This window comes from Lemur catta, chromosome 8 (assembly GCF_020740605.2).
Source record: "Lemur catta isolate mLemCat1 chromosome 8, mLemCat1.pri, whole genome shotgun sequence".
Lineage (NCBI taxonomy): Eukaryota > Metazoa > Chordata > Mammalia > Primates > Lemuridae > Lemur > Lemur catta.
In genome coordinates, this window is record NC_059135.1 from 24964027 (window position 1) to 24979787 (window position 15761).

The 15761-nt window shown below is 37.4% G+C and overlaps 2 protein-coding genes across 2 annotated transcripts in view; both read right to left on the reverse strand.

Annotated features, from left to right (window-relative positions):
* PTH2R (parathyroid hormone 2 receptor) overlaps window positions 1-2694 on the reverse strand; it is a 101565-nt gene extending 98871 nt beyond the window's left edge. Inside the window, exon 1 of the mRNA XM_045560149.1 lies at window positions 2681-2694. The gene's annotated coding sequence lies outside the window, so the exon portion shown is untranslated. The remainder of the gene's footprint in view (window positions 1-2680) is intronic.
* Window positions 2695-4416: 1722 nt separating this feature from the next.
* PIKFYVE (phosphoinositide kinase, FYVE-type zinc finger containing) overlaps window positions 4417-15761 on the reverse strand; it is a 79184-nt gene continuing 67839 nt past the window's right edge. Inside the window, exons 35-42 of the mRNA XM_045560148.1 lie at window positions 14524-14688; window positions 13115-13174; window positions 12244-12420; window positions 11358-11461; window positions 10495-10623; window positions 8816-9077; window positions 8171-8245; window positions 4417-7634 (exon numbers count right to left, since the gene is read on the reverse strand). Of these exons, the coding sequence (XP_045416104.1) occupies window positions 7519-7634; window positions 8171-8245; window positions 8816-9077; window positions 10495-10623; window positions 11358-11461; window positions 12244-12420; window positions 13115-13174; window positions 14524-14688 (1088 nt within the window). The 3' untranslated portion in view covers window positions 4417-7518. The remainder of the gene's footprint in view (window positions 7635-8170; window positions 8246-8815; window positions 9078-10494; window positions 10624-11357; window positions 11462-12243; window positions 12421-13114; window positions 13175-14523; window positions 14689-15761) is intronic.

A 15761-nucleotide genomic window follows, 5' to 3' on the forward strand; every position in this document is an offset into this window, starting at 1 on the left:
TTCATAGCTTTTGAGTTTAACAAATCAGAAATATAGATTTACAAAAAATAAAAAAAGTTCTTTCAATAGTGAAGACATTGAAAAAAATTTCTAGGGCAGCAACTACTGATTTACACATATATTATTCTGTGGCTTATCAGTTTTAAGACACTTCACTTGAATCTCTACCTCATCTTTTTTCTCTTTTGTTTTAGCCTAACACATCAGAATATATGTTATAGAGCATAAGTTTTCTTTTGGGTATAAATTGGGGATGGAAATATTTATTGTTCACAATTTCATCATTAACACAATTCTTTGTGTACTCTTTTCCTTTATGTACCTGTAATGGACACATTCTCCAAAACTGATAACTATTGCCTAGAGTATCAGTTCTCCCTGAGTTTCATAAACTCTTTCTTAGTTGATATGCCCTAGTTTATATAACCACACCTTTCTAGTATATTAGGCATTTGTTTCTAGTGTTTTACTATTACAAACAGTACAATACTTAGCATTTCTAAAAGTCTACCTACTTCTGAACATTTAATTAAGTGAATGTTAATCCAAAAAGCTGATCAAATTTCAAATATATTATTATTGCCAAGTATTCTAGATAAGAAAACTACTTATATGCCATGATAAGCACTTACATGGCCTAGAATGGATTTAAACTATAATAAACTTGCCCCAGCAGAAGTACTCATCCAGCCCTGGTTAATCAGACTTGACCAAGGATCCTTTCTAAAAAATAATCCCTAATCTTTTAAATGACAGTCTCTTAAATCAACCAAATAATATATAGGAAAATCTAACAGTATCTGTCATATATAAACATAATAAATGTCAGCTACTGAAAATTTCTGCCTTGCACTTCTGCAACGTTAGTGGTGAACCAAAAAGGAAACAAGCAGGGAAAGTGAAAAAGCAAAAGTAACATTTTGTTCTGTCCTTATGATGAGTATGTCATATCACAACACCCAGTGAAGGGGGGAAATTAATACTTTGCAACCTGTGATAACCCAAAAAGTCACCTTATCCAGTTCAAGTTCCCCAAATCAATGAAACTTTGGGCATTTCCTGAAAGTTACTGCAACACTAACAAATACATGTTATACTTGACTATGTAATCTCTGCAGATATAACACTTTAAAAACACTTTTTCTACCAGAAATAGACTATAAGCTTGGTCATGTTGGGAGAAAACTTTTCCTCTGTCAACTTAGGTTTAAGTGGTCTTGGGCTTGTGAATTAATTGACAACAGATTAATAGGAGATATCATCTTATACCCATTAGGACATCTACTATCAAAAAAGAAAAATCCAAAAATAACAAGTGTTGATGAGGATGCTGAGAAATCGAAACACTTGTGCACTGTTGGTAGGCTTATAAAATGGTACAACCACTGTGGAACCACTATGGGAAACAGTATGGAGGTTCCTCAAAAAATTAAAAATATAACTACCAAATCCAGCAATCTCACTTCTGGGTATTTACCCAAAAGAACTGAAAGCAGAGTCTCAAAGAGGTATTTGCACACCCATGTTTACAACAGCATTATTCACAATAGCAAAGAGGTAGAAGCAATCTGCATTGGTCAGGGTTCTCCAAAAAACCAGATCACACACATACACGTAGATAGATATTGTATATATTACATATAGATACATAAGAGGAGATTTATTATGGAAATTGGCTCACATTGATTACAGAGGTCAAGAAGTCCCACAATATGCCATCTGCAAGGTGGAGAATCAAGAAAGTAGGTGCTGTAATTCAGTCCAAGTCCAAAGGCCTGAGAAACAGGGAACCCTATGGTGTCACCCCAGTCTAGTCTGAAGACCTAAAAACCAGGGAAGCCATTGGTTTAACTTCTGGAGTCTGAAAGCCTGAGAACGAGGAGCTCTGATGTCTGAGAGCAGGAGAATATGAATGTCCCAGCTCAAGAAAAAAGGAAAGGGGGTGGCGGGGAAGGAGATATTGACATACAAAATTAACCATCATACAACCCAAACTTCTGTGGAAGGATAAATGGATAAACAAAATGTGGTACATATATATGATAGAATATTATTCATCCTTATAAAAGAAGGAAATCCTATCACATGCTACAACATGGATGAAACTTGAGAAATTAAATGAAATAGCCAGTCACAAAAAGACAAATACAAAATACAGTATGATTCCATGTACATGAGGCATCTGAAGTAGTCAAATTCGTGGAAACAGAAACAGAATAGTGGTTACCTGAGGCTTGGAGGTGAAGTGAAATGGAAGTTAATGAGTTGTGCAAGATGAAAAAGTTCTGGAGATCTGTTTCACAATATGACTGCATTTTACAGAATTGTGCAATTATTAATAAAAATCATTAAGATGGTAAACTTTATATTATGCATTTTTTTACCACACCCCGCCCCCACACACACAAAAATCAGAGTGCTGCCTGGGCGTGTCCTGCCCAGAGTCCGCAGGCCAGGGTGCCCTGAGAAGCCACAGCTTCCTGGTGGAGCCCATCAGCCGCCACCCTAGAACAAGGACCGCACCCAGGTCGCTACCTGCCCCCAACAAGGAGGTGCACAGCTATGGACAGAGCGGGGCCAACTTGGCGCTAGCTCTAGTAGCACAATATGCAGATGAAGCCAACTACTGGGCGCCCACGAGTGACCTCACGTGACCTGCGGCACAGACTGAAACGCCTACCTTTGGACGCTGAAGGGCCGCTCGCTGCCCCCTGCATTCGCTGGGTCCCCATCCAGAAAAAGTTTGCCGCGAGCGCTGCCGTGTCACCTCCATCTTAGTTCAGCGGAAGAACGACTGGTGACTGTACAAGCACATCAACATGCCCCTTCACTCCACCGTCCTCAGCCTGGACCTAACGAGAGCTGGGTCTTCTCAGCCTGCATCAGGGAGGTGGAGGAGCAGCCGACACCCACACCGTGGGGCTCCCGGGTGCCCTCTGCAGAGCCCGCGCTCGAGTCCGGCAGGAGCCGCGGCTGGGCGCTCGGCGTCTGCTTCTCAGCCAGCGGGTGCCACGGGGCCGGGTGAGCCACGACAGCGCTGTCCGCCTGGCCGACGCCAACAAGAGGATGGCCATTGCAAGCCTGGTCCCCGCCCGAGACGCTGCCGCTGCTGGCCCTCACCTTCCTCACAGAACACGCCTGGTGGCGGTACTGTCTCCGGACGGCGCGGCGGGGATGATGAGCTTCAGCAGACGGCTGGCTGTGCCCAAGCAGAGCCCTCGGCGCAGTGACAGCCCGAGAGCGACTCCGGAACCTCAACAAGAAGGCGAGCAGGGAGGGCAGGGCGGCGGGGCCCCGGGCTCAGCCTCAGCCCGACCTCAGATCTCGGGGCTCAAGGCGGACCACGCCAGGAGCTGGAGCTCTGCACCAACCGGCACGGAGCAGACTGCGGCGTGAGCGCCTCACGGCGAGGAGCTTGCAGTCGGCCTTGACGGGCCTCAGGATCAGATGACCTGTGAGGAGTGCGTTGCCCTCATCCCAGGTGCTGGGGAAGGGGGGCAATGAGGGGCTTGGGGAGGTCAAGGGTCGCTTTGCTGAGTATTTTTAAGGCACCAGTACAGGTCCCTATGGGGGGCGTTCCCTCAGAAGGGGAGCGGACATTGGGGCGCTTTTCTTCCCTATTCAAGGAACATGCGCCTTTTTCTTAAAGAAATGGTTTCATTTATTGTGGAAAAAATGCCCCCAAAGCACTATGCTGGTCATGAACTGCTTCAAAATATAAAACTGTAATTGTGGGGCAAAATATAATTCTTAAAAACTTTTTAGTCTCCCTAAGTCATTAACCCAGGAATTTTATAAGATAATTAACTTCCCACACAGGAGACTTCTGGGTGAATGGGGACCGGAGAACTCGCTGAGCCTCCTCCCACTTCTTTTGCCCTGCAGGAAAAAGCGGAGACAGTGAGCCAGAGGTGCCCACCGCGCCAGTCTGCGCCCTCCCCGCCTCCCGGCGCAGCCCGGCCACCTGCCCAGCCGCCTCCACCCAGTCGCTCTGACCTTCACCCCACGAATCCAGGGAGAAGGTGGGCCGCATGGGTTCACGTCCATAGGTGCTACAGGTGGCAGGAGACCTGCCTCCCACCGCACCGAGAAGCTATAGCACGAGCCCCGCCCACCCTCAAATTCAGCCAATCACAAATAGGAAAGGGCAGGACTTCCCTGAGTGCCCTATCAGGAAAGCGAAAACACAGGAAGGATGGGAAAGCCAGTGCAGCCATGCCTATCATTGGCCGAAATGAACCACGGTTTAAGTGAAAGACATAGTCTCTACTTGGAAAATAGAGGTGAAGAGAATGAACAGAAAGTGCCGAAGATGGAACTGCCAGGCCAGGGAACAGGCTTGTGCACCAAATTCCATTCATTTTCTTTTGTTGTTAATTCCCTCAAGCAGATTCAAAACTAAATGGAGTAATCAGATTCTCAGTTTATTGTTAAGTCTTCTTTATTTACAAGTTTTCAAAAAGTCAAGGCAGTTATCTTTTAAGTAACATGTCAATTATATAAAACAGCAGGAATCAAAGTAGAGAAATATATACATATAATACATTAAGTACTTTCAATATTGTTGAGTTTTTCATATTAAATAAACTGTTACAATTTACAATGTTGTTTCTCTAGTTTAAAATTCAACCTGTCAAAAGACATAAGGTACATTTTTTTTACAAAACTGACACAGCAGTATTAATAAAACTGCTAATGATTGTAATTTTTATTTTTTCTATAATACACACACCTATGTTACAAAAACAAAAACAAAAAAACATTGCACTAGATGGTTTGAATACTGTGTAAGTCAGTATGTTAACACTTAAGGAACAATGAACGGCCTGACTGTTTCACCACCAGGCTCATTCACAATAGTTTTACTCTTCAAGCTCAGCAAACTTTTTCTACAGGTAGATTATGTTCATTGGCAGTTTTATACAAGCCCACTGCTTAAGAGTAAAATGCCAAGAAGCTGATGGCCACAAAGCCATCACAAAAGCTGATGCCAATCTAACCTAACTATTTACATTACCCAATAAAAGCCAGAGCTAGAAAACTACTCACTGCTAAATCATGGAAAAAAATTATTAATATAAGACATTTTGGAGTAGGAAATTTTGAATATCTATAAAGTATTCAACAAACTACAAAAGGGCTCGCAACAGCTTATTCCCAGTATTGTTATTAGGCTAGAATAAGAAAACAGTAAATCCTTTCTATTTTTTAAAATAAGTTTTGATGGCATCAAAAAGCTTCACATTTACAAATAAGATTTTTATACAAAGCAACGTGTTGACATAGTTTTCTCTTGCTACTATCAATTATTCTCAGGATTCACACTGCATTCTAAGGAAGGAAGTATTAAGATTTCTTCCTCATTCCTAACTTTTCAAGCATTGATACTCTTTAGGCCTTAAAAGGGAATTCAAGAGAAGAAAATAGTCAATGCTAAACAATGAGTAGCATAACATTTTAAACATCTTATATATATATATACATAGTAGTGGTCTAAATAAGAGCAGCAAGAAGCCAGGCATATAGTTCTACCACTCAAAACAAATGGTTAAATTTTGTATTCCCCCTTCATTAACACAGCCCAGACATTAATTTTAAAAAGGACAAATAGCCCTTGTAAGGTGGTAACTACTGCTTCAGAATATACTATATTTGAATTTTTTTTAAACCATAAAATTACCTACAAGGCAGTAGTACTTACATTCCTGCTATACACATAGTACTGAAACTAAAACAAAGAAACAACTTTGATTACAGCTAGGGGGAGACACCACGTACTTCAAGTGTTCGTGACTAGAGGGGGTACAGGAAATGAACAGGATAAATAACCCCAAGTCTCCTGACTGAAAAAAACAACAGAGAGACAAAAAAGTGTTGGCATTTCAAATCAGACAGAAAATCCGTTGTTCCTGCACACAAAAGAAGTTAACAATTTCCACGTATCTTTCACCTCTATATAACTCCTTTCCTAGTCTTTGATGTCAAACCTGAAATCATCAGTGTTTTGTGTATCTTCAAAAGGCACATACACATGTTTTAAAAAGAGGTCGGGAGGGGCTTATCATCAGATCAGTCATAAATCCTTGGTCAATTTACTTCCAGTTTTACCCAGAACAAACCACATTTTTAATAAGCACCAAATACCAAACTACTGTCTTCATTCTCTAACGCAAACTTTCCAAAATATTCCAACTTCACTTACTTATTATACTCTCTGTAACTGAACATATCCAAATTACTTATTATGTGAAAATTAAGGTGCTATTATAGGTAGTCTGAAAGAGTGGAATCCTTAAAACTTTATGAATCCCCAAATTATCCTTGTTACAGAAAGAAGCCAAGAGGATATATTGTGGGATTATAGTTATCTCCTCAAAGAAACTACTCTGATCACTTTTTAAAACAAACAAAAATGCTATTAAACAAGTTCCTTACTAAGAATAATTTTCTCTCTTAACATTTCTTAGTAGTCAGAACTAACCAGTATGCAGAAAGTTAGAAAAATGAGGATGTCCCCACCAGAAATTTTTTAATTCTATAGATGCCACTTAAATTGCTGGTTGTATCAGCAAAGACATTTTACCTCTATAAAAAACAAGCAAGTCTTTCCTTCTCATTCATTTTTTTTGGATTGGGCCTAATTCATTTTTTATATTAAAAAACTTCTTGATGACTTCTCCCTTTAGGGATTTAATAAATGCAGACTCATTTACTAATGATAACTATGTTTCCCTAAAAATGGAGGGAAAACCTAGAATATGAGCATATGCAGATAAGTATAGTTTAATATATCAATTACATAAAAGTTATAAACAAGCTTTAAAAAAATAGCTCCAAAAAAGGCTTAAAGTTAGTAGCCACCTCTCATCCACAGAGAAGACAGAACTTTTAAAAACATTAAACATACTCAAGAAAAAGTCAAACTGAGATGATAAAGAACTTCACAGGATTCCCAGTTTAAGTCAAATTTCTCAATAAAACAGTAAGTGCCAACCTGTTTAACTGGCCATTAATGGAATAAATCAGAATTTTTCTAAAGGTTTCAGAAATTCTGATAATAGGCAACATTAAATTATTACATAAAAAATACAAAACAAATTCAGCAGCTTCATAAATGCTTTGTAAGTAAAGAACATGTCAAATGTGACACCATAATAGGCACAATCTGTGAGACACTGCTTTCTTCTTAAAACGATTAAGTTAGCAACTATGACAACCCATTTTTTCACTCTATCTACTGATCTCTAACTTTAGTCCTTTAAAGTCTTAGGTGAGAAAATTTTCATGCAACTTCCCAACCTACAGACAGCTAATCTGAAGGTATCAAAAACCAAAGTACAAATCCATGGAATTTTTACCCTTCAAAATTATGGATAGTCTAAAGAGCCACAGAACTCAAAGTCCTTTGCACAGAGTGGTGAATATGGTAAAGAAATAAAACATGTAGCTTATTTTTGGTCCTTTGTTCCTGCCCTCTTTTCCTTCATCATCCATTTCAAAATATGTGCTTGATTGATTTCAGCAATTCAGACCCAGGCCTGTCCAGTGGTCTGGTACCATCAGGAAATACTTGTCCATTGCTTCACAAAACCTAGTTCTGTACAACTCTGGAGACACCACAGTTGGCATTTTGCCTAAGATTATGAAAGAGAAAAGGGGAAAGAAGCTGTTATATAATTGATCGGGCAACTGATAAACTGCCATAAGGACACATACCCTGGCCCAGAGAAGTCTAAATGAGGAGATAAAGTTATCAACTGTGCCACATGCCATGGGACAGGGTCCTTCCTGATAAGATTTTCTATTTTAAAAGACTAGCTTTTGCCTAGTGATGAAAGATATTTAAAAGCAAAAATGAGACTAGCAGTGCTTAGAGAATACAGAAGATCTCAAGTGTTAAGAACAACCTCTTATTGAGAACCTGTGGCTTTTTTTTTTTTTTAACTTTTTATTTTGAGAACCTCAGCATTTTAACACAAATTTCTACCCAATATTTCCCTAACTATAGTACTCCCCTTATTATTTGGTCATTTTGGAAATGACAATGAATTAAGAGATAGTCACTTATTTTTTAGAACTAAAAAAAGAATCAGTATCCACTTTAAATTTTAACTAATAAGAAGTACATGAGAACAGTTTAAAGAGTAAACAAAACAAAAATTCTGCTCACCTTGTCCTCCTAAAATTCCTGTTGATTTCACAACCATCTCAAGCTTTTTGTCCCATGTAAATGTTCGAATATAATCTGAGGGTAGAAGGAGGGGGGTAAAGTTAGCAGTAAAGTCATGCAAATGATTATGACTACCATGTCTAAAATAGTTTACTTTCATGGAGTGCTGATGATATGCCAGGTGCTATTCTCAGGGTTTTCTCCATATTAATTTGTTTAATCCTCATAACAATCACAAACAATCCTCATTTATTAGTGACTCTTTTTTTTTTTTTTTTTGGAGACAGGGTCTCACGCTATTGCCCAGGCTAGAAAGCAGTGGCATCATCAGAGTTCACTGCAACCTCAAACTCCTGGGCTTAATCCTCCTGCCTCAGCCTCCTGAATAGCTGGGACTATAGGTATGCGCTGCTCCATCCAGCTAATAGTGACTTTTTGAATTCACATTTTTTGATAAAGGTAATGAAAATGGAAATGAGGAAGGTGAGTAGAAGGGGCTAGAATGAAAAACCATTATTTTTGGAAATTTCAAATGAAAGTTTCTAAAAATACTCAATGAGGTATTCCTAGACTAGGTTCAATAGAATCTTTGTTTTACTCTAGCTTCAATCATGAACTGTAAGTAAAGTAGACTTATTGACTTACCTATAATTCCAACTACTAGCTCATTGCTAGTATCATCTCGCCCAACCAGCAAAGAATAATCTATAATGAGGTGGCTAGAAAGGAAATGGGAGTCGCTATGGATCGAGGTTCTCAGCACAGCTTTGGAATGAGAACGAATATACAGAGGATTGTCTCGAACCATCTTTAGGAGATTTTCATCCAGCAAGACCACATCACAGCTTTCTTTCCCAGTATCAGTTTTTACATTTCGATTCCTAAGTGAGCCCTTCAAATCAAAAACCTAGCAGAAAGAAAATCTTTGTCATTTATGTGTGAGCTGCCAAAAATGGTTAATTAATTAAATTTAAAAGGCAGAAAGACTCCTGTAGTCACTATCATTACATACCCTTTTAATCTTTAAATTTAATAATTTTTATAACTTAAATCACTAAATACATGCTGATATAATTGTATAATACATAAAATACATAATATAATTCTTTTTTTCTTTTTAATTTTTTTTTTTTTTTTTGAGACAGAGTCTCACTCTGTTGCCTGGGCTAGAGTGCCGTGGCGTCAGCCTAGCTCACAGCAACCTCAAACTCCTGGGCTCAAGCAATCCTCCTGCCTCGGCCTCCCAAATAGCTGGGACTACAGACATGTGCAACCACACTTGGCTAATTTTTTTTCTATGTTTAGTAGAGACGGAGTACCACTCTTGCTCAGGCTGGTCTTGAACTCCTGAACTCAGGCAATGCTCCCGCCTCGGCAGTCCAGAGTGCTAAGGTTACAGGTGTGAGCCACCATGCCTAACCTATGGTACTATAATTGTATCATATGAAATTAATACCTGGGTACTCAATCACTGAAACGTCAGAAATACACTGGCCAATTTAATCAATTTTAAGCTACATTAACGAAAGTAACTCCAAAAATATATCTGGATCATAAAAGCAGCATTAAAAAAGAGAGAGATGCAAACAGTCTAGGAAACAAAGTTTTGATACCAAACTCTTATAATGGCAACATAGAAGCAACAGCATTATTCCAGGAATATTGGGATGGTAGAAAAAGCAATGCACTCAAAGATTAGGACCAGTACAACCCAGAGTGTACTCCACAGACCTGTACTGGTCAGTTGCTCCTAGCTCACACTGATGTTAAGGAACTAGCCCCAGAATGTACATAAATTAAATCTTTAAGTACACTGTTTAGTTCAGCTGATGTTTTTCTCATAGCAATAATGTTCTCAAGGAAGAAAGCACTGCACTGAATTACACTCTAGCACAAGCTCCATAACTCATCACAGACTAGAAACAGTTTAAGGACCAGCACTTTGCAAAGCACTGTTCTAGAACCTAGACCAACCTGAGTTCTAGGAATAGCTGAGTGGCTTTAATAAAGTACTTAATTTCTCTAGGCCTCAGCTTCTTAATCTTTAAAACTGAGATGGTATAAGTAGATCTGCCTTCTTATTCTACCAGTTCTATGATTCTGTAAGAGAATATTGGATATGTTAAATTTTAGGACCAATCCACATCAATAATTCTTCTTTGTTCTTTCCTCCAAGGCTCAACAAAAGTTAATTTTGGCCTAGCAACCAAAGCTAAATATTTACTATAAAATGGAAGATGTTATTCTCTGATTCATTATATTCGAGGACCAAATGTACAAAGGGTTCCAGTAGCTAAATGTTTCACATAGTCCAATATCCTTACCTGTGCCATCTTTCTCCCATAGAAAAGATTTTCCATGACAAGGAGATCTAACTTCTTTTCAGTGTTGTTCTGAGAGTTCTTATAACCAATTCTGTAAACTCCAAGAATTTTGGCCAATGCAGTGGGCCTCTAATCAAGAAAAGATCAACGTAAACTCTTATCAAAAAGAGTTATTTATAATTTAATACCGATACCTGGATTATCTGTGTCATGTCTGAACATGATTTTCTATTAATATGACCAGCCAAAGGACCCTGAAAGAAACTCAAACCCTTGAATCTCAGAAGTGCATATAGCAGCAATGCCAGTAAAAATATCAGATCTTTAACATTCTTCCAAAGGATAATCCTTCAGTTGCTCATATTCAAAAACTTAATTAGGACATGTAATTTCCCCCAATTACAAACAATAAAAATAAATCATAACTTAAAAAAACCTATGTAACTCCTTCATAATCTTATAGGAGGTGGAGTCACCACTCAATGATAAGTGGGCAAACCTGGGCCATTGGCCTCTAGTAATGGGAGGCACTCCCTCATTTCTCAATACATGTTTCAAATTTCTGTCTCAGCAAAATTACTGAATGTCCAGCTAATTTCACCCAGTCTTAATGTCTTAAGCTGATTTTTATTTACATACTAATGAAAAGCAACTTGCTCAAGATCACTTGGTTCCTCACTGGCAAAAGTAGGAAAAATATACTTTGAAATCTCTGCATTCTATCACACCTCAACAGCACAACAGAGACCCAGTCATGTCCTGTTCATATCTTACCTCAAGAGAAAACTGCCATTAGGACTAACCCTCAGGATGTGAAAAAGCCCAGCAAACTCTGATTATAGACCAAGGTTTGGGATTTCTACCTTTTGTTGAACAGCATTTGTAATGTAATTGAAGTAGTGTGGTGCAAAGTCGAGGAATGACTGGACTTCCAGACGAGGCATTTGCTTCAAAATGAATCTATCATCTAAAAGGCAGAAATTTCAAGGGTTTATTCAATCACAATATATACTGTAATATATAATACATCATTCCAAAGATCTCAAATGATTTGGTTGCTTTATGATTGTAAGCGATATTTCTGATGTCACAGTGAAAATTTTGATCAGAGAACAATTCTCCAGTAACTGAAGGGCTAGAAGGGATCCTGAGAATTTCCACAGCCAAGAACCCTCTACTTTTGACAGTAGCATACCTAAATTCATTGCTAGATGATCACTTTTTACAACTACTAAAGAAAACTTTATAAACTCCTTTGTTAATAATCTAGTAAGTCACATTTATGAAAGTTCTTATCAAGCAACATCACTTCTGTTGCATTTTCTCAAATAATTATGTTTTCACTGGGTACAGAGAATGGAATATGAAGTACAAATGGTCATGATATTCTGTAAACCTTAATAGGTTAAGAACTTGACCTTTCTATTTTGAGGTTAAATATTTTCATTTTTACCTTTCTCTCACCAGTTCTCAGGTACCCTTTTGAGTTTTCTAAAAGTTGTCTGTTATTATTTATATTTGGAAAACTCAGAACTACAGAGAATCTAGTAAAGACTTGATCGGTGCCTAGGTCTCATTACAAACATACACATGCATATTCTTTTAAGTATTTTATTACATCCTTTCAAAATATAAGAAAAGAAATAGTTTGCCAGTAGATGACACCATCCTACTTCTGTTCAAGTGATTCATAAATCACCTGAAGAGAAAAGATGGAGATTAATCAGTAAATGACTGGAAAAGATTTACCTTCAGTCGCATAGAAGGCAGCTCCTGATTTGCCTCCTCGGGCCTGCCAGGGTGATGAGTGGGAAAGGGAACGAATGAAATCTTCCTCACTGCTGCCCAGAATCACCTCACGCATCTTATGAAACTCTCCAGCATAGTAGAGCCGACAGTAAAACTTTGCATTAGCATCAGAAAATTCTATAAACAGAAGTTTTTTTAACAAAAAAAAAATGTGTTTTAGGATTCAGAAAACATCTTTTCCTTCTCTCCTCCATTCCCAGCCCTGGCCCAATGCAACCATTTAAGTTTCTCCATGATAGTATTTTTCATGTTAAGTCTAAATCCTTGCTTATCACAATTCTGTTAAAGTGGTCTTCAAGGGAAATTAACATCTCATGACCACCCTTACATATTTTCAGAAAAAATATCAAACAGTAATAAGACTCAGATCTAATTTTATATTAGTTACTATATTTTCATCATCGTACTTTTACAGCAATTAACAAACATCTTAAAATTTACTGTAAATGATATTATTCTTGATCATATGTTTCTGGCAAATATACACAATTCTGAATGTTTTGTCAATGCTCTATGGCTCTAGATTACAAAATAAGTAAATATTCAAATGTTAGAAATTAAATAAAAGCATAATTTATAAATTAAATTATAATTTAATTAAATTTCTGGGTTAAATTTCTTTATGAATTGAATCATGTAAATCTATAAACTACATTACAGTTTACATATACCTCATGTCAGTATGCAAAGTTAATATTCATTTTAAGAAACAGGATATTTATCTAGTAAGAAACTAGAAGTCTTAAATAATAGAGTTTAACCCAATTACAGTCCCTCTCCCCCAACCAACAATATATTATTTCATACTTACGAAGTTCCACATGAGGATTTGTGATTTGTTTCTTTTGTGTATCTCCTCCGTCTACCTCATCTAAAAGGTTTAATATCATTAGTAAAGACAAAGTTTTAAGTAGTTATCAGTTCATTTTGCCCTTTTCCCCCCCAATGTAACAAAAATTAGCAAATCAAAGTAAAAATATCCAAGTCAAATCACTATCAAGCAAGCATTAAATATACAATTAAAATTGTGTAAGCAATTTCAATGTATTTTTTGAAATTTCAATTTTTAGATTAAAAAAGAGAATTCAGGTTGAATAATTTTTCTTACATTTTTGAGTGATTTCTATGATAGAAATACAGTAACTCAGCTCTTATACCAAGAATTTCCATGGCTTCTTTATCAGAGTTTTATGACCAGATTTCCCCATGTATGTGGAATAATGCTTCCCTGATAGTTTGTGCTGCTTCCTTTATCATATACTAAGATATACATATAATAATATAAAATATATTAGTCTACTTCAGATCTATTTTTTGTATTGGATTTGTCTGGCAAACCTGCTGCCAGATCCACTGTTTAATTACTGTAGATTTGAAATACATCTTAATATCTAGAAGAACAAATCATTCCCTAAGTTTCACTTTTCAAACACTGAAGCCTTCCAAGGATCACATTTAAACACCTATAGCCTAACAGCAACCTACAGGATACTAAACAGATATCTTAATTACTACTCAAAATTTATTATAGCAGTCGCTATTTTTTAAACTACTAATCATGGTCTAACCCAGGGATCAACAAACTATTTCTATTAAGGGCCAGATAGTAAATGTTTTACTTAGCTCAACTATTTAACCTGCCAATATAATGTGAGAGCAAGCATACAATAAGTAAACAAATGAGTGGGCCTGTGTCCCAATAAAACTTTATTTACAAAAACAGGTCAGCATAGTCTGCCAATTCCTGGTCTAAACCCATAACCAAACACAATGAGGTAGATATATTTTTTAAATATCAAAATGAAGGTGGACATAAATAGCCACAACCTTACAGGGACCAGAAAAGAATGAAAACATTTAAGGGGATAGCAGAATGAAAACAGTTGAGTATATATTCATACTATGAGTTACATAGTGAGACAGATGTTTTTTTACCTGTGTAATGTCATGTAAACCTTGGAAGACATTGTTTTGCCACTTTACAGATATGGAACCTAAGGACTTCTGATGCTACTACAAAGTGATAACAATGAAATCTATAAACAGTTTGACTCTCCAAGTTCCATGCTTTTTCCCCTCTACCACACTGAGAAGTAAGAAGAGAGGGAATGCCGCAGCTTCTGCAGTAAGAATTATCTACATAAGGCTATAAGGAACATAAACAACTAAAATAAATAAATCAAAGCCTAGAATAAGTACATTTGGTCTCCTTTAACACACCTTGAGACTCAATGCCTTGATTCTCTGTCCCCTCCTTGCCCATCTGCCCAACTTGGTAGTAAGCACTGTCTGCTCCACGTAAGGTCTCTCTCTTCTGGGAAGAGAGATCAGGGCTTTTTCCTGCTGTCCCTCTGAAGAAGGACAACATTCCAGAAGGTTTTTTGGCTTAAAATAAGAAAATAACACATTAATTTTAAGTATAGGTCACTGCAACTGGAAAATAAAAAATTTTCAATTCATTCCTTTGTTAGCAGTAACCACAAATCCGAGTAACACAGATACTGTCAGTTGCACAGATTATTATTCCATGTGCTGCTGCTACTTGAGTATAAATATCTGAGAAATTCTCTAGAAACCCTTTCAAAAAGATCTTTCAATGACAGTCAATATCTTAAGCAACAAGATTAAATTAGGGCTGAGTTCTTACAATATTACAATATAGCTAATTAAACTAACAAAACAATTTCACAAGCTACAAAATTCAGTTAAAGATAACATCTTTGTGTCATTTGCATTCCTACATTTTAACATGAGAAAATATAAGATTTCATTTTTAGCATTCTTCCAAAAAAAAAAAAAGGGTCATAGGATGGCCAAGAATTTAATAAAGCTTGCTCTACACTTTTATTCCTAGTTTTGAGCTTCATTCATCATACTATTAATATGTATGATCCTAATCTTGTAAATTTACCATTTATAAAATCCATAGAAACTATACTTAGGGTGGTAGACACTATCAAGGCCTCTTTAGTATCTACTCCTATCTGGTTTATAGCTAACAGAATTCTGATTTTGGAGGGCAGGGGATAGCTATGTGTGAGCCCCAGGAAATGGATCACAATTTGTATGAGCCAACCAGGATGTGCTGCCCTCTGCTTTCTTGGTCTCCTTCACATCAGAGGTGGCCCTGAGACTCAGTTCTGACCAATGAGACTAAAGAGGGAGCCTCTGCTTTCCTAATAAAAGAGAACAGCTGAAGCTCGCACCACTCTTCTTTCTGTCTCGAAAGTGGACAAAAATGAAACATTTTTGACCAGGGGGAAACTTAAGAGAATCAGAGAGAAACTATCCCTGTACTGAAATAACAACACTGACCAGCTAGACCAGTGCCAGCAACTACCCATGTCCAGGTTTGATTATTTCAGAAAAATAAACTATCATTTGTTTAAGTCCTCATAGTCAGGTTAATTTTCTGCCACTGGTAGCTGAATATATTCCTAACTGACAAAGTCAAAGAG